The following is a 15,102-nucleotide window of genomic DNA, read 5'->3' on the forward strand; positions in this document are numbered from 1 at the left end:
TTGTCTTGTATCCCGACATGCATTCTTGGCTACGACCACCAGGGGGCCTCACGAAAGACGCATACTGAGCGTCTTTCTGCGCGTTATTTTGCTATTCAGAGAGTTATTTTGTGCACCCGGGAGATTGGGGGTAAATGCAGAACACGTAATGTAAACATCGTTCTAGTCGTCATTTTAATCTACATTTGATTTGCAACCTTGACTTTGTGCTGCGAGGATCGAACCTCCATTCCACCTTAAATCCAGGGATGTGTGCCGGTCTGCCGGGTGGAGCCACGGCCCGAGAGCAAGCCGCCCTTATATGGGCAGAGCGAAGGCAGCGAGGAGACAAGGGGGGGGGGAGTAAGAGAGGAAGAAAACAAGTGTATTAAGAGCAAAACAGGAGGCAGAACGAGGGGAAAAAACAGAGTTTGGAAAAGGAAGAAAAGGGAGGAAGAAAAATCGATCACCAGCTCGGTTTTTCCGTTGGATGGCGTTGTGTTTTGTGGCGCCGATAAACCAGGCAACACGAAATAGAGAAGTTGTGGCAATGTTTCCATGCACTTGTGTTGATTCATGCCATTTGTGACCAACATTCAAACGAGCGCGGCCAATTTCAATTTTCAGCCGTTTATTAAGTCCATTACAAGGTTAACACAGAAACAGACAACGTCTTCATACTTTTTCAGATGTATTTGTAGACGTCATTTATCAAAATGACAACGAGCGCGGCCGCCTATTTAGAAGATGGATTAGAACATCTCGAGATTCATCTCGACGGTACCAAAAGAAAACCTCCTTTATTATAATCTTATGTATGTCCGGATTCAGACACTGATTGGCTGCAGTGTGCACGAGCTGGAATATCTCTTTAAATATGAAAAACACTGCAGCTCCGTTTTAATGCGGCCTTTGAATAACCCAACTGGGCTAACGTCCCATATATTATCTATGATATATAATATATAGTGCTTGTGTGTGTGTGTGTCAGGCCAGACGGACCCTGTCACCCTGAGCCGAGTGTGAGGGGAAGTGACAGATTTGGATCAGCTTGTGGGGCTCGGTCGGGATGGGGGGGGGGGCAAACATTTAATAATGCAGCAGGTCTAATTCACACACCTGAATTATAGAGATGGGGGGGATTCCGGTGTCTGAGTGCAAGGAGCCGTCGGGCCTTCAGACGTCTGGAGGTCAGTCGGGGAACCCCCCCCCCCCCAGGAGGAGCTAAACAGACTGAACCATCACGGCAGTACAGGCTGAGGATGTTGCTTTATTCTTTATTTTACACACACACACACACACATACACACACACTGGGTGGTGCGGCGCTTTTGGCCTTGCACGCTTACGACCTCCCTTCACACGTCCACAGACTGACACACGGAGAAGTGCTCCAAGGTCCCTTGAGAGTGTTTTTGCCGTGTGTGTCTGATTGATTGATTCATCTCACACCTGATTTCGGGGGCACGTGTACTTCCTGTCACATCCACCCCCCCCCCCCCAGCGGTTGGTTTGTCCCAAGCTGCGTCAGTGCTCTTTAGTCAGACGGCGTGAAAGATTGATGGAGATGAAACGGCTGATGGAGCTGCAGAGAGGAAGGAGAAGCTGCTCTTTGATGAGCCGTTGGTTGGGTTTCCCCCTTCGAGAGGGTCCGAGCTTCAAATGCGCCAACGGCATGACGTCTCTCCGGATCACGTGGTCACTAGCGGCGCTACGGAGTGATGCCATAAAGTAAATAAAGAAAACTTTTTAAATGCTAGCTAGCGACATGCATGTAGCAGCTTTAAGAGTTGATTGATGTTCTGTCCCTCCAGACGACGGTCAAGAATCCGAGCACCTCCCTCCGCTCGCTTCTCCTCGCTTGGGGTCACGCTCTGATTGGTCTTGGTGTTGTCATGACAACGGAGAGGATGCGGCGTGATATTTGTACACTCGGACCACTGCAGCAATACACTATCCTCGTACAAGTACTGGTACGAGTTACTGGTACGAGGTACAGGTATTGGTACGAGGTACTCGTACAGGGTAGTAACTTGCTGCTTGTGTTTCTGCTGTGGCCGTGTCATGGGTTTATTTGATTTATCCACCCAGAGCGCTTCTTTTTTAATAGCAGGGCCTGTCGGGGATGAATGTCGGCGGCGTAGTTTGATCGTCTCCTCTCCAACGTCTCTGTGAGGAGAGGAGTGTGGTGGATCAGGACCACTGCCGTCTGTCTCTCTGTCACTCCGGTCTCTCTGTGTCTGTCTCCCTCTCTCCTGCCCCCCCCCCCCTCCCTCCCCCCCTCTTCTATTTCCCTCCATCGATTATTATTCTGTGTATGAAGCAGAATGAAATGAAGCAGCTGCCGTGAGGCAACTTGTTACGGTGGTGGAGTCACAGAGTGTGAGTCCTCCTGTGTGTGTGCGCTGCCTGTTTTCTGCTGCATCACCCTCCTCCCCCCTCCTCCCCCGTCCCCCCTCCTCCTCTCCAGTGGATTCATTAGTGTTCATCGAGCACCACACAAGCCCAGCTGATCCAGAATAAAGCAGAACGGCAGAGACCTCCCTCTCTTCCTCCCCTTCCTCTTCTTCTTCTCTTCTCCCACTGCTGCACCGCCACCCCCCCCCCCCCGCCTCCGCCTGCCTCCTCCCCACCCTCGACAGGTCCTGTTTATTTCTTTCTGGGAGAGGGAGGGAGAGGAAAAGAGTAAAGGGTGTAGCACCGTAACAAACACTCAGCAGGGAGCATATGGGGGGGGCATTTACTCATGTTAAGACTGCAATGAAATCCGAGCCGCTCGTCTTCCACGCACATGGCGTTAAAAGGAAATCCAGCACGGGACGACGATGCTGCTGCTGATGATGATGATGATGATTGTGGCCATATTGTGCTTAAGTGCTGAAGGCATCTCGAGGACAACGGAGGCTGAAAAAGAGGCTTTAAAGCTGAAACGTGTCTGTTGGCATTCACTTTACAAACATGGTAACTTCCCCAAATCCCCAAACTTGAGCCGTCAGCATCAGTCCACCGCCCGCGTGGTGTTACCGTGACAACGCCCACTTCTTACAGCCAGAGATTTCTGTATTCTGCCCACACATTGTCCAACGGATGCAAGTTGCTTTAAGTTAAAACGGACAACAACAATTAATGCAGTGGAAGCAAAGATATAAATGAAACATTTCAATGAAAGAAATACAAGCCTCCCCCCCCACACCCCCACCCCCCATAATGGATCTCCTGGTGTCATGAGGCTCCCAGCCAGAACCAATCAATCCCTGAGCGTCTGAGTGGAGCGATGAGATGACGGATGGTGGCGCTTCACGATTAGTGGACTCATTACAAATCATAAAGCAGATTAAATCTCCTCGGATGTGGTTGGAAAAAGCGTTAAGCTCATTTATTTATTTTTTTACTAAAAATCCAAAGAAATCTGCTTGTGTTTCCATAAGAAGCTTCGTTGGGTTGTTTCTCTCTTCTCTCTGAACGTCGCCGCCTTTCCTCTATTTGTTGTTTATTTCAACGTCTCCATCTTCTGGTGTTCAGCTTGTGCGCACACATTCACACACACACACACACACACACACACACACACACACACACACACCTGACATGAGGAGCTGTGGAGAGAAGAGGAGGAGGCGATGGACGAAGGAGAGGAGGAAAAAGGAGGAAGGAGAGGAAGCGGAGGAAGCTTGAAGTGGTCACTTTCCTTCACACCAACAAATCATTTAGCTGCACTTTTTAATCTGAGACGAATGAGGTGAGAGTCGAGGTTCCGTCGGTGGGTCGTGATCTTAATGGACTCATCTAAATGGAAATGAGCAACAAGTCTGTCTGCCTGTCTCGCCGTCTGTCTCACTGACAGCGAGACAAATATGTCAATAAATGTGTCTTGTAGATGAGCTGAGCTGTATATGTGTGTGCATACACCTAAAAGTAGTGTGAATGAATGGATGAATCATTGGCTTGATACTCCCACCACTGCAAACACAACCAGCATCCTACCGCGTGTGTGTGGGTGTGTGTGTGTGTGTGTGTGTGTGTGTCGGGGGGGGATTAATCATATTAGCCATGTAAAATACACACATGTGGCCGGCACAGATGCTGTGGAAAGTCAATCTGTACAGTTGGAAGGATTTGGGATTGACAGCTGTGTGTGTGTGTGTGTGTGTGTGTGTGTGTGTGTGTGTGTGTGTGTGTGTGTGTGTGTGTGTTTAAGTAAAGATTAGTTTCTGGTGTCGCGGCCAGGATCCGGTCTGAGGAGGATTTATTTGCAGAATTAAACGGCAGAAAAGCGACAAAGAGATTTTTATATTTAACCCTAAATTACATCATTTGGAAATAAAGACACAATGAGACAGAAGTTGTTGTCTTCGTCGGGTTAGGGTTAAACCTTTTTTTGGTCACGTTGTGTCTTTGTGGTGGTTTTGACACCTGTAATAGTTGTTGTTTGTCTCTCTGTGGTCACGTTGTGTCTTTGTGGTGGACACTTGTAATAGTTGTTGTTTGTCTCTCTGTGGTCACGTTGTGTCTTTGTGGTGGACACTTGTAATAGTTGTTGTTTGTCTCCCTGTGGTCACGTTGTGTCTTTGTGGTGGACACTTGTAATAGTTGTTGTTTGTCTCTCTGTGGTCACGTTGTGTCTTTGTGGTGGACACTTGTAATAGTTGTTGTTTGTCTCCCTGTGGTCACGTTGTGTCTTTGTGGTGGACACTTGTAATAGTTGTTGTTTGTCTCTCTGTGGTCACGTTGTGTCTTTGTGGTGGACACTTGTAATAGTTGTTGTTTGTCTCTCTGTGGTCACGTTGTGTCTCTGTGGTGGTTTTGACACCTGTAATAGTTGTTGTTTGTCTCTCTGTGGTCACGTTGTGTCTTTGTGGTGGACACTTGTAATAGTTGTTGTTTGTCTCCCTGTGGTCACGTTGTGTCTTTGTGGTGGACATTTGTAATAGTTGTTGTTTGTCTCTCTGTGGTCACGTTGTGTCTTTGTGGTGGACACTTGTAATAGTTGTTGTTTGTCTCCCTGTGGTCACGTTGTGTCTTTGTGGTGGACACCTGTAATAGTTGTTGTTTGTCTCTCTGTGGTCACGTTGTGTCTCTGTGGTGGACACTTGTAATAGTTGTTGTTTGTCTCTCTGTGGTCACGTTGTGTCTCTGTGGTGGACACTTGTAATAGTTGTTGTTTGTCTCTCTGTGGTCACGCTACATTTCTTTCTGTCTCTGGTTCCTGGCTGGTGTCTCCTTCAGTGACACTTGGAGGACAATTGTCCCGTAGAGTCCTGTAGTGACAGTCGTGTGGGCGCTGAGGAGGAGATGAACATCTTCTGCTGAGCTTTTCTTGTGTGAACCGGGGGGAGACAAGGGAGCGAGGGAGGGACGGCGTCTCCGCTCGAAAGGCCTCAGATTGAAACCACATTGTTTCAGCAGCACGCGCTGGTATTTCCTCTCGGTCGGGGCAGCGGGGGGAAGGCGAGCGCTTCATGGAAGCTCCTCTGCTGCAGACACCAGGCCAGGAGAGGGGGGGCGGGGGGGGGCGGAGACCTCGGCCGCGGCGTTAGATCCCGGAGGGTTGGAGCGGCGTACCGGTTAACTCCACCAGTCAAGATTAAAAGAAACTCTCCAGTTTGTCGTGAAGAACAGATTTTTGTGCTTTTCCATGTCAAAGGATGAGAAGACATCAAGGTTTGAGTTTTTCTATAAAACCACATTTTGGTGGTTTATAGTGTTTATTCGTCCAATCACAGGTCCTCCCCTTTTTTATCCTGCATTTTGATTGGAACAGACTCTGGGGCCACAAGGCGCCAACCGCCTTCCACTTCTAAACGATATAAATACATCATCTAATGCCAGAACACGGTTCACATGAATACCCACAATGCTAAAGTCGGTCATATCTGGGATCCGGGTGTGAAAAGCTCACACTGATGGTTTTACACAGCCTCTGGATTATGTATTAATATCCGTGTGTGTGTGTGTGTGTGTGTGTGTGTGTGTGTGTGTGTGTGTGTGTGTGTGTGTGTGTGTGTGTGTGTGTGTGTGTGTGTGTGTGTGTGTGTGTGTGTGTGTGTGTGTGTGTGTGTGTGTGTGTGTGTGTGTGTGTGTGTGTGTGTGTGTGTGTGTGTGTGTGTGTGTGTGTGTGTGTGTGTGTGTGTAATCTGTTGGGATTAAATACACTCCAGTCAAACGGCAGCCCTCGTAGCTAAAGGGCTCAGCCGCGGTTTAACCTTAGCTTTATTTATCCGGGGGAAGCTAACCAGCCACACATGTTCCCCTGTGAGCGAGGCCCTGCTCCCCGACCCCCACCCCCCCACAGCCAGCTTCTGTTGGTTGTTGGAGGACTCGGGTAGTCCAGAGGTGTAGCAGTGGAGCTTTCTTTTTTTCCTCTAACCACAAACCTTGTAATAAGACCACTTCTGTCCATGTCCTTCCGTATCCACGGTAACCCCGCTGAATCGTCATTTAGTTTTAGTTTACAATGGAAGCAGGGGACTAATGGCGACTAATGCAGTCACAGTTTTATGGTGCAGATTGGCCAAGATCTCAAATGCAATACGCGTGACTGGGAATGAAAATAAGACGACAGGAGAACCAAAGTCCATGAAAGGGATCTTTTTTATTATCAAGCCAAGATGTCCTGAAATACTTGAGAAAACACGTCTTCATGGGCCCAACTTCCATATATATCCATCTATCTCTCTCTCTGTCTCTATATACATACACACACATTATATATATATATATATATATATATATATAATCACACAGAGCTGCTGTGTTTCCTGGATAACACATGTGCTGCTTCCTGCCCGAGAGCCCAGTTGGCTTCAGTCAGAGCCAAAGTCTGGGTCAACACTTCCTCCTCCTCCTCCTCCTCTCCAGATTGCACCTGGCGGATGTAATTGAATTAAGGAGGAAGCATTGAGAATTGGCCGGGTACGATGGACGTGGCGTGTGCACATAAGAGATGAGAAAGATTCTGCATTTAATTTAATGTGTCTAAACACACTCAGGGAAAACAATCAACACGTGTGACCTCCTGTCTGTGACTTCCTGACCACGCCTCTGCTCTCCAACGGCTTTGGGGCTTCTCCTTCTTCTTTTTTCCTCTTGTCATGATTTAATAACAGTCTCACGCAATGAGGAGACGTGTTTATGTTGTTAAAGTTAACTCACCAGTGTGAAGGCCTCATATCTGCAGTGCCTTCCTACCTCATATTGGTGATATACAGGAAGTTATTCATCATTAAATCACTGTTCGCTGGTTAGAAGTGACAGGCGTTGTTTCAATGAGACCAATAACACAACACAACAACAACCAACAACACATCACGCAATAATCCACACGAACCTGCTCGTGTACAAAGACGGGGGGAGGTGTGTTTGAGGTTAACTGTCGCTGAACAATTCAGCCCTGAAGGTAAACATGACAGACAATCCACCTGCACAGGTGTGTGTGTGTGTGTGTGTGTGTGTGTGTGTGTGTATTGGCACAAAGCAACTGCAGCAGTATTGAATATCAAAGGTTATCTTGTTTTATTTTGGGAAACTTCCAACGTAGGCAAATTTCTACCGGCTGCAGGATCCGTACACACACACACACACACACACACACACACACACACACACATACACATACACACATGTTATGACAATATATGGATACTTACATTTGTATGTAGTGGAGCTGGTGATGACCTCTGCTCAGGTGAACCCTAACGAACACGGTGATGACCTTCAGTGAGAGGAGGGCGTTTTATTTTGAAAGGGCGGGATTATCAACAGATTAAACCGACTTTGGCGTCACATTTTTATGGTAAAGTTCTAAATCTTTCAGTGGATGTTTACAAATACGTTTGATTATGACAATATTCATTTACCCCCCAAACCCTCCCATCTATTGGCAGTTACGCCGTGGTAACAAAGATGGTAGCTGCACAACTGCCCCGGGGTGTGTGTGTGTGTGTGTGTGTGTGTGTGTGTGTGTGTGTGTGTGTGTGTGTGTGTGTGTCCTCTCTCTCACCTCGCTGTGAAGTCGGCCACAAACAAACCAATTTGTTTGTTTTGCTGATGTTGTTAGGAAGCGTGTTTGGACAGGCAGGTCGGGCCGTACCAAGTGAGGGGAGAAGGGGGGGGGGTCTAGTAGCTGCTTATTCTGCCTCTAGCTGATCACACACACAGCTGCACCACTTCCTTCCAGAACAAAAGAGTAAAGTAAATAGTGAAGTAATTGCAAACCAATTTTGTGCGTGTGTGTGTGCGTGTTTGTGTGTCTGTCTTTTTGTTTGTGTGTCTTATCAACAAAGGCAGCATCAGTAGCTAAATGTCAGCAGACACCTTCAGCCCCTTTGTCTGCTCAAAGGAGGTTGACCTGCTCCTCTTTGAAATTAATAAGCTGTGTGTGTGTGTGTGTGTGTGTGTGTGTGTGTGTGTGTGTGTGTGGAGTGGGAACAATCAACCTGTGTTTTCACACACTGAGCGGCTCATCTGAGAGCAGCATGAAGCTCCTCGGCGTATTTTAGCACGCCGCTCGGTGAGTACGTTCCTGTGTAGGTGTGTGTGTTTGTGAAGCGTGCGTGTGTATGTGTGTGTGTGTGTGTGCGCGGTTATCTGGGTCCAACTACCTTGATTGGAGAAATGCTTTGTTTCTCTCCTCGATGGACTGAAGGAGTAAACGTCTGAATATCACAACATTTTAAATGAACGTGAATATTTATGTTGTTGACGCGCATCTTCCTCCTCCTCTTCCTAGCTCCTTCATTTCTTTCCTTCTGCTCTTTTTTCTTCTCGTGGCAGACTAAACAATGTCACAGTGACGTCATAGTGATGTGACGTCATAACTCTCAGCACCTCCTCCTCTCAGGAGTCAAAGACCTGCAAAGACATTTTTCATCTCGAGGCTTTCGACTCGTTGCACAAACCAAAGTTGTCGAGCTTGATGTTTATGTGAGCTTCTTCCTGACTCAGCGTGTTTTCACTGCACACACCTGCTGCCTCCTGTGTGTGTGTGTGTGTGTGTGTGTGTGTGTGTGTGTGTGTGTGTGTGTGTGTGTGTGTGTGTGTGTGTGTGTGTGTGTGTGTGTGTGTGTGTGTGTGTGTGTGTGTGTGTGAGTGACCTTGGGCGTTTCCTCCCTGCTCAGCTGTTTGTTTGTTTGTTATTATAAAGGCCGCAGCTGCAGGAAGTGACTACTGTGGAAAATGAGAATTGAAACATATTTTCAATATAGAATAAAGTTTGTTGATTGAGTTACAGTCTTCTTCCTCCTCCTTCTCCTCTTCGTCCTCCTCCACTTCACCAACTCCTCTTCCACCTCTGCAGCCTCCTCGTCCTCCACCTGTTCTTCATCCTCCTCCCTATCCTATTTGTCCTCCTGGTCGCGGTCCTCCTCTTCCTCCTCACCTCGGAGGTCAGGACCTGTAGCTCCACTGAACATTTGTTGTCACCTCTCACTTTTTTTCTTTTTTTTTTCAAGCTGTGATGTCATCCGCTTTAAAGCCTTTATGTTGTTGTTTACGCTGTGATGTCATCAGTTAGGTTTTCATATGTAATCAGACTTTGACGAGGCAAGTTGCTGCAGATGCACAGCTCACGGTGACATCATCGGCTGGAATGGAGAGGGAGTCTTTGTTTAGTTTGGCTTCCAGTGGTCCAGAGTCACATGACACATCTCCCTCTCTCGTGTTTCAGTGTGGAAACGATACAATCAACTCCTCTCCTTTTTAGGTGGTGAATAGATGCCACCCTCATCGCTCCCTCTACCTTTTCATTCATGTCACTCTCTCCTCTGCTCCGATTTTCCTCGTCGTTCTCACTGTCATTTCTCTCTCCGTCTCCCCCTTCTCTCCCCCTCTCCCCCCCTCTCTCTCTGTCCTTTACTCTATATGGTCACGGAGGCTCTATTGGAGTCGATTCAGTCGCGCTCTGGCGCCGCTGTTCAGTATTCCAAAGTATGTGGACACCTGGACATTTATTATGTACTTAGTGATCGCACACAACACCACAGGGGAGACCTGTCAATCACAGTATGCCCCGCCCCAATGGCTCCGCTGCTTTATGTTTTTATATTTGTCTCTAAATGGACCATAATTTACTGGGACCAGAGGAGTCGCCCCCTGCTGGTCAGGAGAGCTTTAGGAAACTTCTGGTTGAACTATTGAGCTCGTATCTCGTGTTTACGTCTCCCAGGAGAAGAAAGAAGTTTTCATCTCCCGTCTGAGTCAATCTGACACCTGACGTGTGAGTTTGACGTCAGAGTTTCATCTCAACCGCGCTGATATAAAACATGTTGTCAGGCGCTGTGTGTGTGTGTGTGTGTGTGTGTTCCTCCTCAGTTACACCGTCTCTCTCTGACTAGTTTCTAACGGCTTGTGGCACCAACAGGACGAGAAGGAAGAGACTCATCCTCCTATTGCTCAGCCTCTATTTCTATATCTTCCATCACACCATCGTCATCATAAAATGGTAAAATGCCAAACGATAAACGTCTATTCATTTAAGTATCTATTCTTGATGAATTATTAATGAAGAGCATCATTCATGACATGCTCGGTGCCGTCATTCTGACCCATCGACCTCCAGTTAAACCGTGACAGTTATCTCGCGGCATCACTACCAGCTTCTCTCCTCAAGACGCGTCGCTGTGAGACGTCGGCTTGCCGCGGGGACAAGGTCAGACCTCCATCCCGTCATCGCTCGCGTCTCCTCTTCCTCTCTGCAGGACCGTTAGCGCTCCTACCAGAGATGCTAATTGTGTCCATGTGCTACACACACACACACACGCGCGGCGTCGCCGCTGACGTCCGCGCTCGCAGCAGGACGTCTCCATCCCAGCCGGTCAGTCACATGACGGCGTGTTTGAGAAGCATTAGCGTCACTCTGGTTTCCTTCTCGTGTTTGTTAGTCCATTTCGTACTTTGTCATCCTGCAGTTTCAGCCACAGTTTTCAGGACTTTTTCCGTCTGCGTGTGGGAGCCCATCCAGGCGTGTCAGCGTTTCAATATTTGATTATTTTATGAAGGAGCGTTTGGCATTTTTAAAAGGTATGCTTTAAAAACAACATACGCCTCCTCATCCCGTTTATTAGACAAAATAACTAACTGTCTCTGTTCCTGTTACGTGTTCCTCTCTCTCTCTCTTTCTCTCTCTCCAGCTTTCCTTTTTAGGTTTTATTGGTCTTTGGTATTTGATTCACTAAAGAATTTCACCTTCATCTCTCAGCTCTCAAACCGTTATTCTCATGATGCTCCGGTCCTCACTCGTAACACAAGTCGGGGCGATTTAAACCCTTTTTTTTTTTTTAAACTCTTTTGAAAAATGTGAATGTGACAAACTCCACCCGCTTGGCGTTCCCCGGGGATCGAAACACAACATCACAGAGACTCTTTTTGTGAGACAGCGAATGGATTCAGATGTGGAAATCTGCTGATCGGGACCTTTTACGTGGGCTTGATTTATCCCCTCACAGCGTGGAGAAAAGGTGGATTTAGTGCATCTGTAGAACTTTGAGGGCCAAATGAACACACACAGAGAGACACACACACACACACACACATCCAAACCATCTGGTCGCGGTGGAGTGGAGAGAATGACGAAGCATAATGTGATCATCTTTTCCCAGTGCCTGCTCTGTTTTTATATTTTAAAATTGCAGCTTTTCATGGATTGCACATGGATTGTATTCCTTTATCTAAAGGAAAGCTCAAACTAAATGTGCTGCTCCCTGTTTTATCTCTGCAGGAGACATCACACAGAAGGGCTATGAGAAGAAGAGATCCAAGCTGATTGGAGCCTTCTTCCCACAAGCACCAGGTACAAGTGACCCTTTTCAGGAAGATACGTCGGCTGGAGCGACCTCGAGGGAATCCAACCAGATCGTCTTCATCTCACATGAATTATCATGTGTAGCCACTAATTTAGACGATCTTTTCTTAAAGTGTTCATTCTAAAAGGAACCCCCCCCCCCCATCTTCCCCTTCCTCCATATAAGATATCTGTTGATTCTGGTCTTCGTGTATTTAATAAATCACGAGTCGCGTTTTTTTTGGTAACACGACACAGACGGATGTTATGGAGTCCGACCTCAGAGAGGAACGCTGAGGATGGGAGCGGAGCGCCACTGGAGACCAACAGACACACTGGCACTGCCACGGCTATTACTGGGAAACACACTCCGTGTGTGTGTGTGTGTGTGTGTGTGTGTGTGTGTCACAGGAAGTGCATTATGGGAAGGAATGAAGGGGTGTGGGATGGAGAAAATGTGTGGTATTCACATTCAGGCCCAGTGGGGGGGTCGTCCCCAGTTCACTAAGAGGGGTTTGTAGAGGTGGGGTGAAGGGGAGGGGGCCGGATGGCACACGCTCCTCAGTGCACGCCCACACACACACACACACACACCAGTAACTTCCCTGCGGCCTGTTATTCCGCTCCACACAGTCGAGCTAATATGGTTTTGATAAAAGCGTTTACAGCTTTTCAGAGTCTGGTTTCCCCGGTTACCCCGGTTACCCAGAGCAACGCACTTTCACATCACAGATTAGCTTCAGTTTACTCCGAGGGCACTTCTATTTGGCGAGATTCAGCTGCAGCTGAGCAATGATTCTTAGTCGTTTGTGGTGCAGTTTTATAGTCGTGGACTAAAAGAACACGGATGTAGTGCCGGTGCTGAAAACACACAGTGCATCCAGTTAGCGTCATTTCAGCCAATTCAGACAAGACCATCATTGCCGGCATTTTCCTGAATATTTGGCCATATGGAGGTAACGAGGCCCCCCTCGTCTCGAGCCTCGGACACCCGACCGGGAAGAGGCCCTGAAACGAGTCTGATGTCCGGCAACTTGACATAAAAATGTCTCGAGGAGGCAGCGCCCCGTGATGCTCAGATAATTGGATCTTTTTTGGAAGCTCAAACCGCCGTTATTGTGAAGTCAGACGACGTCCACGGCCTTCAGCTTCTCCGGGAGAAGCCATCAACCTCGGGCAGTTTTTCTCAACTGCCTCCATGACCTCGGCCGAAGTGACTGCCGCTGCCGAGTTCCTCAGCTCGTCCCCCACTCAGGATGTTTCAATGGTTCCTCCCACCATCCTTTTCTTCGCAGGCTGCGGAGGAGACAATTCTTTGAACAAAACCTTTCCTGAGACTTTAGGAGGTCACCTGGAAAGATATTTGCTATAAATCATAAACCTTGGAGATTATTGGCAAAAATGTTCAAAATGAATAGTATTGAAACTTTTCGTTTGCTCTTCACGTGGAAGCTAGTGGCTGACGGAAAGGACTGAAGGAGAGATGCTGGACACAAATCATCTCCAATGCCACAGCTAGTGAGTTTTAAAAAGCGCATTAAAGAAGTGTACTTCCAGGCAGAGTCATGTGGACCTGCTGCTCTGGAATCCATCCGCTCAGGCTCCCCAGAGGATACAGCCAAAGTGTTTCCCAGATCTGTCGTTTCCAGCAGCGCTGGCTGGTCAGACGCTCGGCTAATCAACTTTTAGCCCCCCACTGCCCCCCCGCCGAGCAGCAGCGGTGCTCTGAGAGCCGTAATGAAGACGGATGAGGGGGGACTGTGACGGATGCTCGTAGATCGGTAGCGGCGGAGCGCTCGTAGTGTCTAACGGGGTGGTTATTATCTTCAGGCTTATTGATCGTTGTGGGGGGGTTCTACTCTACGGGGGGGGCGGCTCACTTTCTGTTTCCCACATGGCGTCTAACATCTTTACATTTGTTTGGGGATTATTGGGGTTTTTCTTTACTTTCTATTGACTGTGTGTTTATTTGCGGATTCTGCTGAATTAAATGTGATTTCCTAGTTGTGTGTTTTACACGTCTTGTGGGGACATAAATCTAGTTAAGAACATTGTGCGGACTGGTCCAATGCAAGTTTAAGGTTGAGCTCAATCTCAATTGAATGTAAGTCAATGTGATGACACTGTTTTGCTTTGCAAACACAAAGGCTTTAAATTGAATCCGATCCTCTTGTCCCAGGAATGGACCCGTCCATGGGCCAGGAGAGGAGAGCCCCGGTAACCCCGTCCTCGTCCTCCCGGTACCACCGCCGGCGGTCCTCTGGCTCCAGAGACGAGCGCTACCGATCGGGTAAGAGGGACGCTTGTCTTCCTACCAACTGTGCACTGATTTTATGATACACGATCAATCAATGCAAACATGAGGAGTGCTTAGCTTTGTTAATGGCCTCATTAGCTCAGTGTGTCATGTGTGATACTAGAAGCAAAGGATGGTTCCATCGTTCAATGGATGTGATATAGTGGATCGAGTCATCTGCATAACTTAGCATATCAACAAGGAACACTGGAGTTTTTATGGGTTTTATGTGTAAAGAATGAGGTAGAAACACTGCGTGTTCATTTTGTTAACTTATGCCAAATTTACACATCAAATTTGGAGAAATTGTCTCCAGCGGATTTGGTCGGACTTGGACATTTGCTGGTATGGAGTTGCATTATGGGAATTGTAGGTTTGTGTTTGTGGGGATAGACCCGAGCCACTGAGTCCTCCAAGGGGTCGACCACGGATGTTATGACTCTAATCTAGTTACACCTGGAGATCAGTGTTTTTAAAGTGGATCTAATCCATTTGGCCGATGGTTGATGCTCACCATCAGCTCTGCTCTGGTGTCGCTACGCGGTCCAGTTCATTTCACACTGCATTATTCAGCAGCAATAACAGCGGATTGAATCCGATCCCCACACAATGGATTTTTAATAGCAACTTTGAGCGTCAACATCAGTTTTCTCTCACAGAAATGAGGCGAACAGACAGAGACCCGATAAAAATGGCGATGTGATGTCTGTGTGTCTGCAGACGTGCACACAGAGGCGGTGCAGGCGGCCCTGGCCAAGCACAAGGAGAGGAAGATGGCGGTGCCGATGCCTTCGAAGCGCCGCTCGCTGGTGGTCCAGACCTCGATGGACGCCTACACGCCGCCAGGTACCCGGGCCGCAGAGTCGGGCACTCCAACAATTAGTAATTGTTAATGTACATTGTAGGACTGTGAAGATTGAGCAGAAAAACAACGAGCAGGTCGCTTTATAATCGTACTTAATTAATCCTCAACGCTCCGAGGAGATCCGCTTCCCCCCCGTTTCTACCTTTCACAATAAAAGCAGCAAATACTGTAACGGGTTGCATCTAT

The 15,102-nt window shown here is 47.8% G+C and overlaps 1 protein-coding gene across 6 annotated transcripts in view; it reads left to right on the top strand.

The window, feature by feature from the left end:
• Window positions 1-15,102, top strand: part of dip2cb (disco-interacting protein 2 homolog Cb) — a 72,155-nt gene that overhangs the window by 32,165 nt on the left and 24,888 nt on the right. For 5 of the 6 annotated variants that reach the window (XM_040171462.2, XM_078099650.1, XM_078099649.1 and 2 more), the window contains exons 2-4: window positions 11,693-11,764; window positions 13,935-14,045; window positions 14,772-14,897. In XM_040171462.2, the coding sequence (XP_040027396.2) occupies window positions 11,693-11,764; window positions 13,935-14,045; window positions 14,772-14,897 (309 nt within the window). Of the gene's footprint in view, window positions 1-8,381; window positions 8,489-11,692; window positions 11,765-13,934; window positions 14,046-14,771; window positions 14,898-15,102 lie in introns of those variants that run through there. The other variant, XM_078099653.1, reaches the window with a different exon arrangement.

Source organism: Gasterosteus aculeatus, chromosome 3 (assembly GCF_964276395.1).
Source record: "Gasterosteus aculeatus chromosome 3, fGasAcu3.hap1.1, whole genome shotgun sequence".
Classification (NCBI taxonomy): Eukaryota; Metazoa; Chordata; class Actinopteri; order Perciformes; family Gasterosteidae; genus Gasterosteus; species Gasterosteus aculeatus.